Below are 15,112 nucleotides of genomic sequence, written 5' to 3' on the forward strand. Positions count from 1 at the left end.
ACCACTGTGATATAATGCCCACATGACAAAGGTGACCCGAAATGCTTCTGGTAGGCACTGCTGCCCATAACTGTAACCCAAAAATAAGTAGTTAATATACAGCTAGCTATAAAAAGCATGCTAGTTTGCTATAAAAGATAATATTTTACATTTATATTTTTGGTATTGAGCAGGCAGTCTCATTTTTTTTATACCACCATATTTCACAATGTCAGTTATTTTTCTCTCTCCACTTTGCCATCACTGGTAGATATTAATGTATGTCTGATCTGTCCATAATACCTTGTTTCAGAACTCTTTTATGTACTTTTTAAGCCAGAGTTTTGAGTCCAACTAGAGTTTTTACACCTTACAGTCCAGCATCTATAGTTCAGCTAGTGAAGTCTTATACAAACTGTAGTGGCGGACTCTTCCACGCTCATCTCCTGGAGTGTGTTCCTGATTTCTCTGATAGATTTACTCTGATTTATCATTTGTCTCCCTAAATTGGGGGCACAATGTACAAAAGGTGCTGAAATAAAAAAAATTTCCTAATATGAATGACAATAAGATGCCTCTACTTTGCATGGATGTTACCATTGAAGGCATCCACCATTTAAATGTAGTCAACCGGGTGAAATGTTTCACTTGATTGGCTAAAGTCAGGTCAAAAGGCGATCAGCCAATGGATTTGGAAGCAGGTTGGAATTCCCACCCAAGTGACATCCAGAGTGGAACTCTAAACTCAGACTCCATAATAGGAAAAGTAAGTGATGTCCTCTAACCCTCTTAATGGGACACCAGCTGGGTGCAATTTACTATCAAGTGAAACATGGAATGATGAACCAGGGGGCCAGTTGCTCAAAATGTAAATAAATAGTCAATAAATAAAAATGGTATGGATAAAACTGGCATATCTGAATTGAATGTAGACTCCTGTTTTAGTCATTTTATTTCCATGAATTATTTTCTATCCGATCAGCGTGATCCAGAGGATTTCCAGGCACAATAATGAAACATGCCATTTGGCAATGCAGGACATTCCAACCATTCACAAAGGATGAAAGTCCTCTACAAAGAACACAGGTTGCTGGCAAGAGCTGTGCAGAAACCGTGGCTACAGACATGAACAATGGCTACTTACCATGGGGTGTTTTTGAGTAGACCACAAAGATACTATTAAATTATGAGTAATTATATGAGGTAGACAGAGAAAGCAGTGCCACAAAGCTGCCTGCACACCTAATGAAGAGAAATCATAATGTGTAGACCAGAGGCCCTGTATTTGTGAATGTGTGATGTAAAAACCATGCAGCATTGTATAATGAAGACAATCAGGATCTCAATTTAATTTGTAAGTCTTAACCCTACAGCACAAAAAAAATAACACAAGTGATATAAAAAAATAAGTGGAAAAATAGAAACTTAGAAATATTCAAAATCCAAATTGATCTACATTATGGTGACTAACAAAGTATAATTGACGTTAGATGTCATGTTTTTTTCAACTGTTTGTCTTTGGATTAAGTCCCATTCAGTAATTCAAAGCAGTCTGATAAAATAGTTTGCTAAAAATAATTAATTGTCTATTAACATCCACACAAACAAGCCTTAACCATGATTACATTAAAAACAGCAACACAATCTAACATTGCATTCGTTCAACATCAATTGGACCCACTTACTTTTTACTATGTACAACAGAGGCAATGACAAATATTTACCAGAAAACTAAAACATCAAGTAGCCAAATCTTTAAATAAATAAAAATGCATGGCACAAAAAAACCAAGAAGCAATACATTATCATGACCCATTATGACATTCACAAAAAGCATAATTCAGAAGCAAGCAAGTCATTTCCAGAGGCCCCATCTTGAAACATATTGATGCCATCTGACAAAAATCACATTGTCTTGAGAAGTTGTATATTCTTTTCAATATAATATTTGTATTTACATGATTTTTGAATTCTAATCTATGTACACAATAGAAGGCATAGGATGGGGGAATATAGAGAAGCCTAGGAGAAAATCCAACATAGCTTTTTATAGCACATTGTGACTCTTGTAAACATTCCACCTAAGAATATCCTGGGTATTATTTGTTAGGTGTATTTTTAGAAATGTCCTATTAAGGCAAAGATATTAAATAAGCCTGTATATACAGGGAGCAGCCAAAATAAAGGAAACACTTGGTAAATGGGTGATACAAACAAATGTGTTAAATGAATATCCCATGAGCTTAAGGACATGCAGGGCAGGTCTACTCACCCCCTATTTTGTTTACCATGGCTAAAAGAAAACATCTTAGCAACTTTGACAGAGGGGTCATTGTTCAGGTATATTTGACAGAAAGATCAGTAACAAAGACTACTCAACTTGATGATTTTTCATGATATGCAATGGCCGTCTGTCACCCGTTTTCAACGCTGATGAACACTTAGATGAGACTCTGAAGTTCCAAAACCATAAAAAAAAACACCAAATTATGTTATCTCTTGTGGAAAGATTGTGTTACATCCCTCCAATAGAGTTCCAGATACTTGCAGAATAAATGCTAAGGTGCATTAAAGCACCTTAGCATGTTGCCCAACACCCTCTGAAGAGACACAAAAAACAGCCACTTCAGACAACCCCCAACTACCAAATAAAAACATTACACCAACCAGCTTCCCCCAATTTCACTAACCAGTTCAGTCAGTCCATTGAAATATACCTGGCCGTTTGAAATATTCCACCATTATCTTGGTCGCAAAAAGGTAACCCTCCAAACCGACTACACCTCCACCAGTCTTACACCAGAATACTTTGCAGACTTCAGCTCTACCAAGTGCTGTTGGAGTATAAACTCACTCACCCAGTTGAGTGTACCCAACACCATCTGTGTGATGGATTATGGACATCCAGACAAAAAGAAAACCTCTGGATGAAGATGGCAAAATATATATCAACAATCTCCATCCCTCAGCACAAGGGTACTGGAAGGATGCATGCTTTTACCCCTACTCTACACCAACGACTCCATGTCCAACGGAGAGGTTGACTGCTTGATGGCCTGGTGCTATTAACAATCTGGAACTCAACAATGTCAAAATTCCTTCCCATTTGAAACAGATGGCTCAGTCATCAGCATGGCCAAGTCAATCCTTGAAGATCATACCCTCTAACAGCCTAAAGTGGGAGGACATCACCACAGAGCAGACTAAGGCTTACTACAGGATGTAGCATCTGCGCCAGTTGGAGCAACTTTCATAGACAATACTGTTTAGGTTCTTTGTGTTCTTTGCATCACTGTCTGGTAAGCTGGTTTGGCCCTGGCACTGGGTCTGTGCAGGTCATTCTGCCTGATTCCTGCCCCATGTCAAGGATCTGCACACGTCCAGGAAAGTAAAAATTGCCAATCCCATCCACTTTCAAACTGCATTCTGGCAGATATGGCTTAGGGCATGTGCCAGAACCAACAGCCAATTGTACAACTTCTTTCCCCTTGCTGTGGTCACCATAAACTGGCCATAATACATCTGTCCTTTTTCTAAAAAATTCTAATTATAGCAGCACCTATTCAACATGTCAAATTCCAGTTTTGTGTTAATGTGGAAACGAATGTGATTCTTGTTTATGGTTGGCGTTTCCTTTATTTTGTAAGTAACCTGTAAGTAATGCTTCTCTTCTGGTATTTGTAGGAGCCAATCAGATCTTCCACTGCCCCAACTCATTTTCTGAAATCTACATATCCATTTTTACTGAGTAATACACTCGGTTACAATTTTCATTCAATTGAGAAGCCACTTATTTTTTTTGAAGATACATAACTCACTGATCAAAGGTCAGGCTTGCAATCTATGCCATGCTAGACACCACCCCCTTCCCAATCATGGTGTTGGGTAAATAAAAGGTCCCCCTGGGTTTCCTATAAGATCTCCTCCACCCCATGGGCAAAGATCATGACCAGGCCTGGCTCTAAGATCATGTCCTCCCCCATGTGTTGGTTCTCACAGGCCATCACCACCACTGCCTGTTTCCCCGGGATACGCTTGGCCACGTAGTTCTCGTAGTAACGTCGGTTCATCTGCCGGGTCTCCAGCGTGGCCAGGCCCTGGGGCCAGTTCCTCTCGTGGGCATTTTCGATCAGGTCATTGACGATGGATAGCGGACAGCCACTGTCAATAAGGGAACGCTTAATGACTGCCTGGAGAACTGCGTCTGGCGTGGAGATCATCCCGCCCCAGCGTGTCACCCGTGCAGGCTGGAGGGAGTTGACCCATCTGTTTGGCAGGAGGGGGACGGGCGAGAATTGGAACAATCGGATTGATTTGAGTGAATGCTGCACATTCAAATGACATCTAAAACAAAGTATGTATATTTGAGAACTGAAACTCTAACTGAGCCCGGCCAGGGAGACTGAAGAGTAAACTCACTCGAGGATCTCATTGTACTCAATGCTCTCATCCAGGTTCTGCATATTCGGATTGGCGCTGCGTATTGCTCTGATGTAAGCTTTTAGCAGCTGGATATCCCGTTTCTAAGAAGAGAACCCAGACACACATCAGATCCCTGACCTCTTAGGAACAGGGCACTAATGGATTTTCACACATTTGCATACATGTATGTAACACGTACGGAACACACGTTTGGTTACTACATGATTCCACATGTGTTATTTCGTAGCTATGATGTCTTCAATACTATTATACAATGTGGGAAAAAGTAAAACACCCTGACAAAATACCCTTGAATGAGTTGGTGTGTCCAAACCTTTGACTGGTACTGTATGTGTTCAAATGCATGTGTGTTTACTTGTTCTCCTAGCTGGTGTTTGTGCTCTGCAGCGTTCTTCTCCAGTTCAGAGATCTTGGTCTGCTGCTGTTGGACCACACCACGCAAGTGCTTGATACAATTGTGGCTGCACATCTCATCTTTTGGCATTTCCAGCCTGTAGAAAAAAATTGACATTTATGTAATCAAAGTCATTCGGTTACTCACGTTTTCCCCATTCTGGACAGTCTGGTCTACTCTTTTGGTGTAATTTACTCTAAGGTCGCTCACCCGCAGCCCTCCTCACAGCTGACAGGCCTCTTGGGATTGTGCTCGCAGTCCTTCAGGTGAGACTGCAGCTGATCAAGCCGCGGCGTGGCCGTGCAGCCGAAGCCGGCGTTGTCACAGGCGATCTGGAGCTTGGAGAGCATGTTGCGCATGATCCGGGGCACGGGACGGAGGTGGGCCAGCGTCACCACGGTGCGGTCCACAGGGCAGTTCTGCTGCTGGCTGAACCACTGGGTGATGCAGGCGTTGCAGAAGGCATGCTCACAGTGCGGCGCCTGCATGGGAGATGTTCTTTTGTTAACATGGACGTGGAGGGTGTAACGAGGTAGGTGCGGTTTTGCATGAAACGAAAAGAATAGGTTTTGGGGTTTGGGAAAGTGAAAAACACAAATTCGATGAAAGGAATTCATTAAGAAGTGTTTGAGAATACGGCCGGCGAAGAAGGGATGGTGTGACGCTAACCTGCACTGGTTCCTCCAGCACCATGCTGCAGATGGGACACAGCAGGTCTTCATCCACCTCCCCTTGGAACCTGGTGACGTCGTACCCCATGGCACATCACTGTGACACGAGTTTCTGCAGAAAATAAGCAGGATAGGTTAGTCACAGCCCAAAGGAAATCCGCGTCACACTGTGCAGTATCTACAAAAAGAATGGCAGAAACTGAACAGAGGCTTCCTTGGCATATGAAATAAACCAATTCCTAGCTCAAACCTGGTTGTTATCATGTCTGTAATATCATGATTCGATCAACAAAAAAGAAAACACAGAGCACAACCAGTAAAAAAGGAGTACTAAAACATCAACCACAAATGGCCATTTTCTCTCCCATTCAGCAGGAATGTTCACATGGATTGGTTTGGATGAGAAACTGTATGGGGAAACCAACACAGTCAGAGCCATACATCTAGGCCTAACTTTCCAAACATGAACTTGAAAAGGGTATAACGGTATTACACTCATTATATTTGAGATTCATACAATGATTCATGTTCACCTTATTTTCAGACAAAACACTATACAGATTTGTGAATCTGCATATTTAAATCCCAAAACCACATGTAGTTTGTTGGGAGGGATTTACTGCCTTGCATTCAATGATTTGTAGCAAAATCAAGCAACTAAATAAATGGAGCGGTCGCGGCTGCGCAAAGATTAAATCTAACAAACGTGATATCTCCCACACAATGAACATGAGAATAGCATGTAATCACTGCTGGATAATATGGTAGACTGTAGCCAAATCACAAAACAATTTCTAAAATGGAGAACATGTCTGCCTTACACCAAACTGCTGCCTGTCTAGTGATCTGTATGCTAACCCAACTGTATAGCTTCCCATATTTTAATCAAAGCTCTTTGGCTGCGTTTACACAGGTAGACCATTTCCCCTGCTTGCTCATTTGACACATCAGATCACATCTTTTCACATCACATCTTTTTAAAGCTGATCTGAATGACCCATTAGTAAACAAAAAGTTAAAATTTCGGTTGCCTGTGTGAACGCAGCCTTATGATCCCTGTTGACCTATTTTTTATATGGAAGCAGCTACACACCGCAGACTGGGAATGGATGGGGGGTAAAACAATAGACATTTCAAAATGACATTTAACATACTGTGGCTTTAATGACATTTGATAGCCAACTCAATCAAACTATCTAGCTAGTTAGCTAGCAATCTTAACTGCAGCTAACGTTCGTCAACGTTACAGAGGGTTATGAGTATGAATGAACTACAGTACATTGCTGAAGCTTGAAGGTATCTAGCTGCCAACGTTGTCTAGTTAACGTTAGCTTGGTAGAATAGAAAATAGCTAGTTAGACACTACCTAAAAATGCAGGATACCCATCTACAGTACTAGCACTGCAGCAACAGTAGCTAACTAAGCTAGTGAACTGTGTTGTAGGCTGTTGTTTAATTTGGTAGCTGACTGCCCTAACATTATATCTGAACGTAAGCCCATTTTAAACAATATATAATAGTCGGTTTTATATACTTACATGTTTAAGGAGCATGCCGAATTGTAGCGAGAATTTACGTAATTCCTTAAATCTCTGTTGATTAGCTAATTAGCCTCCATCCACATAAAGTAACCTAGCTGGTTTAGCACACAAGCCACTCCTAGTCATAGCTCTACATTGGTCATGCGCCTCCTATAGGTGCTATTGCATCCAGAGATCAGATTAACTGATTTTGAAATACTGTATAATATGAGAAAAAAACATTTTCTTAAAATGTTTCTGACATCATTTAGGAAATATAACATGTATACTATTCTAAATACTTAACTAACCACTTTATAATAGCGTGACACCTTAATAAGCAGACAATTTCCTCACAATGGCTCACCACTCATATGTTACTAGTGACTTCAACCTCCCGACGACTTTTAATTATTTCCACCTCTTTCTTTTTTTATTCTTCCCTGACAGTTCTGGCCTCCCCTCTTGGTCTTACCCAGAATCAGCTTACAGAACAAAGCTGCAGGCAACTGAGTTAAAACGGAATGTAACTTCTGGATGACCCATCCTCCTTGATATATTATATTTTCCCTCCAGCTACCTTCACTTCCTCTTGATCCTCTGAAAAAGTACCTTTCTTAAACTCTAAATGTCAACCTTCCTTCTCTAACCCTGGGAAACTGTGCCACTTTCTCTCTACTTAATTCTTTATTTTCACTGTCTTTGCAGATTTGTCAATCACTTTAAAAAATAAGGCTGATTATATCTGCACCTCATTCACTCAGCCTTTTCAGGTCACTGGTCCTTCCCACACAGCGCTCTATGCATTAATCTCCTATCACTCCAGATCCTGCAGCTAGTTATGCCTAGTCACTCAGCAACCTGCCCCCTTAAGTCCATCCCCTCCTCTCTTCTCCAGACATCAACGCATCCCTGACCAGTGACTAAGTCCCCTTTGACTTCAGCATGGCCAAAGATGCTTCCCTTTCTTGAGAAATCAATACTTGACCCGTCTGACGTCAAAAAGTACAGACCAGTATCCCTTCAGTCTTTCCTTTTCAAAGGATAAAAGTGCTCTGTCTCTGACAAACACCCCCAATATCTCCCTCATAGCAATCTCCTTGACCTTAATTAGCCAGGCTTCAAACCAAAACCACTATCTTCTGTGTCACGGAGGCTATTCACATCGCCCAAGTGAACCCTCTGTCCTGTTTTTCTTAGATCAGTCAACTGCCTTTGACACTGTGAACAACCAGCTCCTCCTCTCTACTCCCAGGGCCGGCCACCTAAAGCCATGCGCACCTTTGGATTGCCTCCTACCTGGGAGGTCCCCTTAGATGTCAGACCACCACTTCAAGCTGAACAAGATGGAGCTGCTCTTCCTCCTCACGGAAGTCTTGTCTGCTCAGATACCTCTGTATCTTGGTTAACAACTCTACACTGCCCCCCCCCCCCAGAGTGCAAAGAACCTTGAGTGACCCTGGACAAACCCCGGTGTTCTCTGCAAATGTCAAGTCGGTGACAAGCCTCTGCATGTTTACGCCCTACAATTGTAGAATACTACGTAATATGGTGAATCTAACACCTTGTCTTTCCAAGGTGGAGCGATTACTGGATTCTGTACTGGGGTCAAACCCTCTCAGACCTCCATAAGATTTCAGTTGTAGATTTAGGGAAGGGGCCCTTTAGTTTCCCATGCATTTTCCTCTAACTCAAGAGTTTTCCTCCTTTGACTTACTGTGGAAGGCGTAAAATCTATTATCCCATTAAGTAATCTCTCTCACACATAAGCCTATCAAGAGAAAGGCCACGTTTTTTGTTGTTTTTGTAGAAATTCAATCAATTCAACCCTTGTTATTCTCCACCCATTACTGGTTTGAAGATACTGCAGTAACCCAGTTATATGGCAAAGATTACAGCGTCACGTGCCTTGGGCAGGGGCAATCAATCCATCCTGTTGCATTGGTCAAGGTAACTTACTATGTGGGTGAATTGCCGTAATCAAAGCTTTGCCGCCCTCCCTTTATCTGTTTCATCAACATTTGGCTGTACGTCAGAATCGTTATATTAACGCAGAAACTACATTTCCCCCAGGCACTTCAAACCTCTGATCAGGAGGGTAAGAGAAGGTTATTTCATGACTGGGAAAAACAACGAGGAACCCGCGTGATTTGCCTGTAGGCCTAATCAAGTCTGTCGGATTGTATAGATTCGCAGGACTGTGAAAACTTAGTCAATGTTGCAGAGTTTCAGCTAGTTGCGGATTCGATTTGGCAGAAATTAGCCAACTGAGGACCTGTAAGCATTCAGTGATTTAGACTGTCTACGGTACGTAAATATTGAATATACAGTTTAAAGGCATCTAGCCTAAACTAGAGTTAGAACCTTTATTGGTCTCTGCAGTTATTTTGTAAGATGTCACTACTACTGACAGCCGCGGTATGTATCTGTCTGCCTCTGCTTGAGTTCGGGATAGGGGCGCGAGTCCCAGAACCATCTCTCGGTGTTACAGTCAAATGGAATATATCAAACAGGACATCAGACGGAAGTCAACTAGAGGGGTCAAAATACAAACATTTAGATGAGGCTTTTGAAGAGCAGGTAAGAATGTAGTGATTGAGGGATTGTGTAAGCATCTCAAATATCAGAGTTGGGCCTCAATAGTTTCGTGACAACTTTTTAAATAACATTTCTAATAACTGTTATGAAGAATCCGTTATAATTTCAGCTTTCCACTTACAAATATTGTCAAAACCCCTGTTTGTTGTTTTTTACCCCCCACCTCCAGTTCTACTACTTACAGCGTCTTTTCAATCAGTATGGAGAAAACGAGACCCTGTCCTTTAAAGGCTTGCAGAATTTGTTGGGCAGTTTGGGATTGGGGGAGGTCAGTGTGTTGGAGATCAGCCACCAGGGGCTGAGGCACAACCCCCTGACACCAACTCACTTTTCTCATGCACAATTTAATGAGGATCAGGAAACTGATCTCCCTGATTCTGTTAAGCCTGTTGAGTCACCACCCTCTGCACACCCAGCCAGGTGAGATACAGATATTAAACCGATCTTATTCCATGATTGTTGAAGATGTGAGATATACAGGATGCAGCTTGTGAAATTGTGACATTTTTTGGCATTTGTTCTCAAATTCGTAATTGTTAAGCTGGGACACCTATGTAATGTGGTGCCTCTCCTCAATCCCCTCTGAAAGCACGCCACATCCTGGGACATCAGGGTCAGCTGGACCTAGGTCAAAGGGCAGCAAGGATCATGTGATAATGGAAGAGGGCCATCAGTGGCCCTCCCCTACTGCGCGCAATGTTCCTGTCCAAAGAGTGTTTGACTCCCGTGTGTCAAATCATCCGACACAGCAACATCTTCATGGGAACGTGAGTAGTCAATAAAACAAAAAGCAATTGGTCTGGTTAAAAGAGTTCACAGCACAATTGTGCATATTGTGTTCATGTCTAAATGTTATCCTCTCAGGTTCTCATGTTTTTTATTTTTATTTGACGTGTTAAGATATGGGGGAGGTTTTGGGAAAAGGGTGTTTGATCTAGCAGTTCTTTTTTTCTACAAACAACAAAGGTTAACTCACTCCAGCAGCTTTGCAACATCTTTGGAGTATGTTGTCTCACACAGGGAGCAATGTATATCCTAATCCAGGCCTCGTCATCTCCCACTTCGACCACAGACTCTGTTGGTAGGGCACCCTGGTTGTGCCGTCAAACCCCTGCCACCTCTGCAGACCTCTGCCTGGTGTCCAGTCCTCCAATGATCTCCGTTTTGTTTTGCTTCTCCGTAGACTCCACTTCTTCCAAGTTGACGTTTAAGGAATCTTCAAGATTGTGATGGTTGTGTATGGATCAGCAAAGGAAGGGAACACGTTTAGGCCAAACCAAGCACTCCGTTTAGATAGCTCTGATCTTATTTAGCTATCTTGGCAAGGAGGCCCTAAATATGCTTTCCCAAAGTTTGAGGATACCATAAGCTTCCAATCATTGTGCTAATGCATGTTCGCATTCGCTTGAAAAACTACTTCTCTAACTTCCTTTGCGGAGTCATAAGTGTCCACTAATGGCAGTTTACCTGACTCGGGGGGTAAAGGGCGTCCTTGTTAAAATCCTAGTGTCTGTCTAAGTTTCACTAATTGTAAGTAGCTTTGTATGTGTGTAAGAGCGTCTACTACATTACTGAAATATAAATGTGAAAATGCATGTTTTGATAATTTTTTTGTGTGAAAATAAAGCACCATGAGAAAATGAGCAACAAAAGTTACATACACATTTTCAGTGTGCAGCCCACACTTGAAAAATAGTTAAATATACATTTTTAAACAAACGTATGCATTCCAAAACAAACAAATGTAGTCACACATTAAAATACACCTATTTTTTATCAACAAAATAACTCCCTGATTGAATACTTAACTCTTTCCTTTTCCCAGTGTCTGAACGTCACTCAGCTCTTGTGGAATTTTGGTCTGGGAAAGGCATCCCACATTACACATGATCACTTCACCCTCCTGTGCCCAGCTCTGCTGTACCAGATTGAGAGTGGAGTTTGTCTCCGTCACCCAGAGACTCGGGGAGCACGGTCAGAAAGCAGGGTGACATTCCTCAAAGGTGCATGAATGAAATGATCAGCTACGAGAGAGATTTATTGACACTAGATGCTTTAAAACTCAATGTATTACCGACAACTAGGAGCACAGGAACATAGTTTTACCTAGGGCGTAATAATCCCATTAAATCAACATCTAAAAACAATGTATCTGTTTTGCAGCCCTGGGATGGAGCTCCTTGGCTCTGGCTATGATCAGCCTGCCGTCTCTGCTGGCTCTGAGCCTGGTACCACTGGTTCCCCCTGCCCTCCTCCGCTCCTTTCTCTGCCCTATGACAGCCCTGGCTGTGGGGACGTTGTGCGGAGATGCCCTGCTACACCTTCTGCCTCACGTAAGTACTAGAGTTGGGGTCAGTTCAAGTTCAATTCTGCTGTGGAAGTTACCTTGTTAGATGTGGAAATGTACGTTCGACCTGCCACATAACCACAGACCACATGTAACCACGCCAGCCCAGGAACCCCACATCTGGCTTCTTCACTTGATCCTCTGAGACCAGCCACCCGGATACCATCCAGAAACCGTGTCAGGGGAAACTCATCTTCATGCTCCTCGTCCTCAACAGGGGCCTCGACCTCACTGCAGTTCAGCTTTGTAACTGACCTCTGTAGGCAAATGCTCACCTTTTGATGGCCATTGGCTTGCTCTTGAAGTGCGCATGGATTAATTCCGGTTTCAGCTATCCCGGAGATGGTAGACATTGTGTCGCCATCAATGACACCTCTTGATCTCTGGATCAACGTGTGTGACGCTGTGTTCCACTGACCACGCAATATCTAGCAATGTCACAGTCATTGACTCGTTGCGTTATATGAACTGTCAAATATTTGAAAATGTTTTATTTAAAAATAATAATAATCAGTGTATGTTTCCGGTTTACCTAGGCTGCCAAAAAGCCTGAAGGAATTCTTATTTGAAGTTTCAGGGATAATATTGAATAAGGATTGAAATTAAACTAACTGGAATTGAGAATAATTTGTATAATCTCAGAATTCAATGACTGACCTGCAATTTAATTAACCTGACCCTGGTATGCAACTTCCCAAACTACAAAACATACCAGTGCTGTGATCTCTGCTTGATCACAGTCAGATAAATAATCAAATCCAATGGTAAATGCATGTTAAGACCATTCCATGTATCGGTTTCCTGCAGGCAAATACTGGGCCACACTCAATCCACTCTAAAGAACAGGACTCTATTTTGAAAGGCCTTTGTGTCCTTGGAGGGTGCTATCTCCTCTTTATCTTTGAAAGCCTTCTAGGACTGAGGACCCATTATAAGGTAAATAGAAAGAGGTGAGTTGATGCTGTCGGCTCACTGTTTTCTGACAACCTAATGTATCACTCCATATTTTGTTTGTTGTTGGGAGGGCAGGGTGCACTGTTCACACGTTTCTTCATCATCAGAATGCTACGACGAAGAGGAAGGAGCGGAACACCCGTGCAGATCCGGACCCAGAGTGGGAGCTTACTGTCCTGCAGAGTGAGACCGAACACCCCAAGCACGGCCACGGCCATTCGCATGGCCCGCCCTCCCAGGAGCACGCTGGGATGGGAAGCTTGGTGTGGATGGTGGTCATGGGAGACGGCATCCACAACCTCACTGACGGACTGGCCATTGGCGCAGCTTTCTCTCAGAGTTTGACTGGAGGACTCAGCACCACTATAGCAGTGTTCTGTCATGAGCTTCCTCACGAACTAGGTAGGCACACCAGAACCCCTTCACTGTCTGTGTTCTGTGTAAAGCAGAACAGTTGTAGGCTACAGACGAAAGGTGTAATCGTCGTGAAATCCACATCCATCAAATGTTCAGGTTTCAGGTGCCTCAGCTCTGTGATGAAGTATAGGGTTCAGTCATTGTGTTGTCTGTCCAGGTGACCTAGCAGTGTTGCTGGGAGCTGGGTGGCCTGTTCGCAGACTATTCCTCTTCAGCATTGTGTCAGCCCTGCTGGGCTTCATGGGCCTGTTGGCTGGCTCTGTGCTGGGCCACCATTCAGCCCATTTCTCTCCCTGGGTATTCTCCCTGACTGCTGGGGTCTTTCTCTATGTGGCTCTAGCTGATATGGTGAGTGACTGCTGTGGGTTGACTTCCACACAGCCATTATTAGGCCAAACACTTTCACATTTGATTGATTCTGTTAACCCTAACCATACTTTGCTGGCTTCAATATTTTCCTTTTCATATATTCCTTTCCATCACAGTTAGACCAAAACAGCTCAGTGGGATGATACTCAACTTGGCTCAGTGGTGTAAAAATATGCCTTTTCAGATGGATGTTTATTTTTTTCCCATTTTCTCCCCTCTTGCTCAATAGTTGCCAGAGATGCTTCATGGCGATCCTGGCCCAATGGGACCCTGGACTTGCTTCCTGCTTCAGAACCTGGGTCTGTTGGCTGGGGCCGCCGTCATGTTGTGTATCGCTCTGTTTGAGGACCACATTGCCTTCAACCTAGGTGATGTCTGATTCAGTGGTCGGCTCATGAGTGGGTACGATTCAAACACGAGGCTGTGATGTGGATTCCAAACCATGGGATTGGTTACTCTTAACCCTAGTTCAATTAGCCAATTTCACATTCTTATTATTGTTAAAGCATGCCCGGAGGTCATTCAAATAATTGTAAGGCCTGAAAAATTTGATTTGAGAGAACAAGGCACTGAACTCTACATTGCTATTGTACACATTGTGTCAAAAGTTACATGGATAATTTCCCAGTTTTATAGCTAATTTACCATAATTATACACTTTAAAATGGGACAGAGACACTGTTTGCTTTTTCATGGCACATCATGCTATTGTTCACATTTTGCTATGAGAGAAAATGTTGCTGTTTGAAAGCAGATTTTCAGGAATTCTGCAGATTATGCTATATTTTTGCTGTCTTGGATGCATGATAGTGGAATTAATAATTTTGTAACCTGTGTACAACCAGCTTTTGAGACAAGATTACTTTTGGTCACGTTCCCCTACTCAGATATTGCCAGATCAGGTAGCCCCATCATTATATAGCATTCTGCTGCCTGATGGCTTGGTCAATGATGTGCAGCGTCTGAGCAGGAGAACGTAGTGAGTCAGCAGCATTGCCAGACCAGATGATGTGATCAGAAGAAACCACACCAAGACAGTGACATGGAGCACCGTTTAAATTGGTTTGCCTATTACATACTTTCATGAGCCCTAAGAAATTACATTTTATATTTGAATATACCACATAACTTTTGTTTTTAAAAGGTTCAATATAGCATTGTTATTTTATCAGGTACATTGACATGGAACAGGTTGTCATTTACCACAACAACCTAGGAGCAATTAGGGTTAACTTCCTTGCCCAGCGACAGAATTGGATTTTGTTTTGCTGAAAAAGGAATTAACACTAGTGAATCAATTTCTACACCAAATAACGTACTTTAAATCTTTCTGTATAAATGTCATAATTTGAACAATAAAAGTCAAGTTTCATGTCTCCAGAGGACTTTTCATTGTTTTACATCTAGAAATCAAAAGAAC

The 15,112-nt window shown here is 42.4% G+C and overlaps 2 protein-coding genes and 1 long non-coding RNA gene across 6 annotated transcripts; 2 read left to right on the forward strand and 1 right to left on the reverse strand.

Moving 5' to 3' along the window:
- Positions 1–1,362: 1,362 nt before the first annotated feature.
- Positions 1,363–8,786, reverse strand: rnf41 (ring finger protein 41). Of its 3 annotated transcripts, none has more exons than XM_010890566.3 (6): positions 8,725–8,786; positions 5,486–5,599; positions 5,027–5,298; positions 4,778–4,913; positions 4,399–4,502; positions 1,363–4,245 (listed from the first exon to the last, which is right to left on the reverse strand). In XM_010890566.3, the coding sequence occupies exons 2-6, from the start codon at positions 5,573–5,575 to the stop codon at positions 3,891–3,893; spliced, it is 957 nt and encodes a 318-aa protein (XP_010888868.1). In that variant the 5' UTR covers positions 5,576–5,599; positions 8,725–8,786; the 3' UTR covers positions 1,363–3,890. The 3 variants fall into 3 exon arrangements, with proteins under 3 accessions (XP_010888868.1, XP_010888866.1, XP_019907283.1); XM_010890564.3 differs by lacking the exon at positions 8,725–8,786 and adding an exon at positions 7,026–7,154; XM_020051724.2 differs by lacking the exon at positions 8,725–8,786 and adding an exon at positions 6,021–6,038.
- LOC105022305 lies at positions 6,571–8,734 on the forward strand. The gene is made up of 3 exons (XR_004576637.1): positions 6,571–6,783; positions 7,458–7,533; positions 8,263–8,734. It is a non-coding gene; the product is annotated as an uncharacterized LOC105022305 (long non-coding RNA).
- slc39a5 (solute carrier family 39 member 5) lies at positions 8,735–15,039 on the forward strand. 2 transcript variants are annotated; one of them, XM_020051723.2, is made up of 10 exons: positions 8,735–8,957; positions 9,081–9,587; positions 9,775–10,025; positions 10,195–10,372; positions 11,431–11,608; positions 11,769–11,938; positions 12,760–12,888; positions 13,014–13,308; positions 13,481–13,671; positions 13,922–15,039. In XM_020051723.2, the coding sequence occupies exons 2-10, from the start codon at positions 9,402–9,404 to the stop codon at positions 14,069–14,071; spliced, it is 1,728 nt and encodes a 575-aa protein (XP_019907282.2). In that variant the 5' UTR covers positions 8,735–8,957; positions 9,081–9,401; the 3' UTR covers positions 14,072–15,039. The 2 variants fall into 2 exon arrangements, with proteins under 2 accessions (XP_019907282.2, XP_010888869.2); XM_010890567.4 differs by having other exon boundaries at positions 8,735–9,587.
- Positions 15,040–15,112: the final 73 nt, after the last annotated feature.

This window comes from Esox lucius, chromosome 12, assembly GCF_011004845.1.
Source record: "Esox lucius isolate fEsoLuc1 chromosome 12, fEsoLuc1.pri, whole genome shotgun sequence".
NCBI lineage: Eukaryota > Metazoa > Chordata > Actinopteri > Esociformes > Esocidae > Esox > Esox lucius.

Coding starts and splice junctions, on each gene's coding strand:
- rnf41 (XM_010890566.3), bottom strand. CDS start 5,575: ATGGGGTACGACGTCACCAGGTTCCAAGGGGAGGTGGATGAAGACCTG. Junction 4,503..4,777: donor AACACCAGCTAGGAGAACAA/GTAAACACACAT, acceptor TTCTCTTCTTAG/AAACGGGATATCCAGCTGCT. Junction 4,246..4,398: donor GAGTACAATGAGATCCTCGA/GTGAGTTTACTC, acceptor CCTGCCAAACAG/ATGGGTCAACTCCCTCCAGC.
- slc39a5 (XM_010890567.4), top strand. CDS start 9,402: ATGTCACTACTACTGACAGCCGCGGTATGTATCTGTCTGCCTCTGCTT. Junction 10,373..11,430: donor AGCAACATCTTCATGGGAAC/GTGAGTAGTCAA, acceptor TCCTTTTCCCAG/TGTCTGAACGTCACTCAGCT. Junction 11,939..12,759: donor TGCTACACCTTCTGCCTCAC/GTAAGTACTAGA, acceptor GGTTTCCTGCAG/GCAAATACTGGGCCACACTC.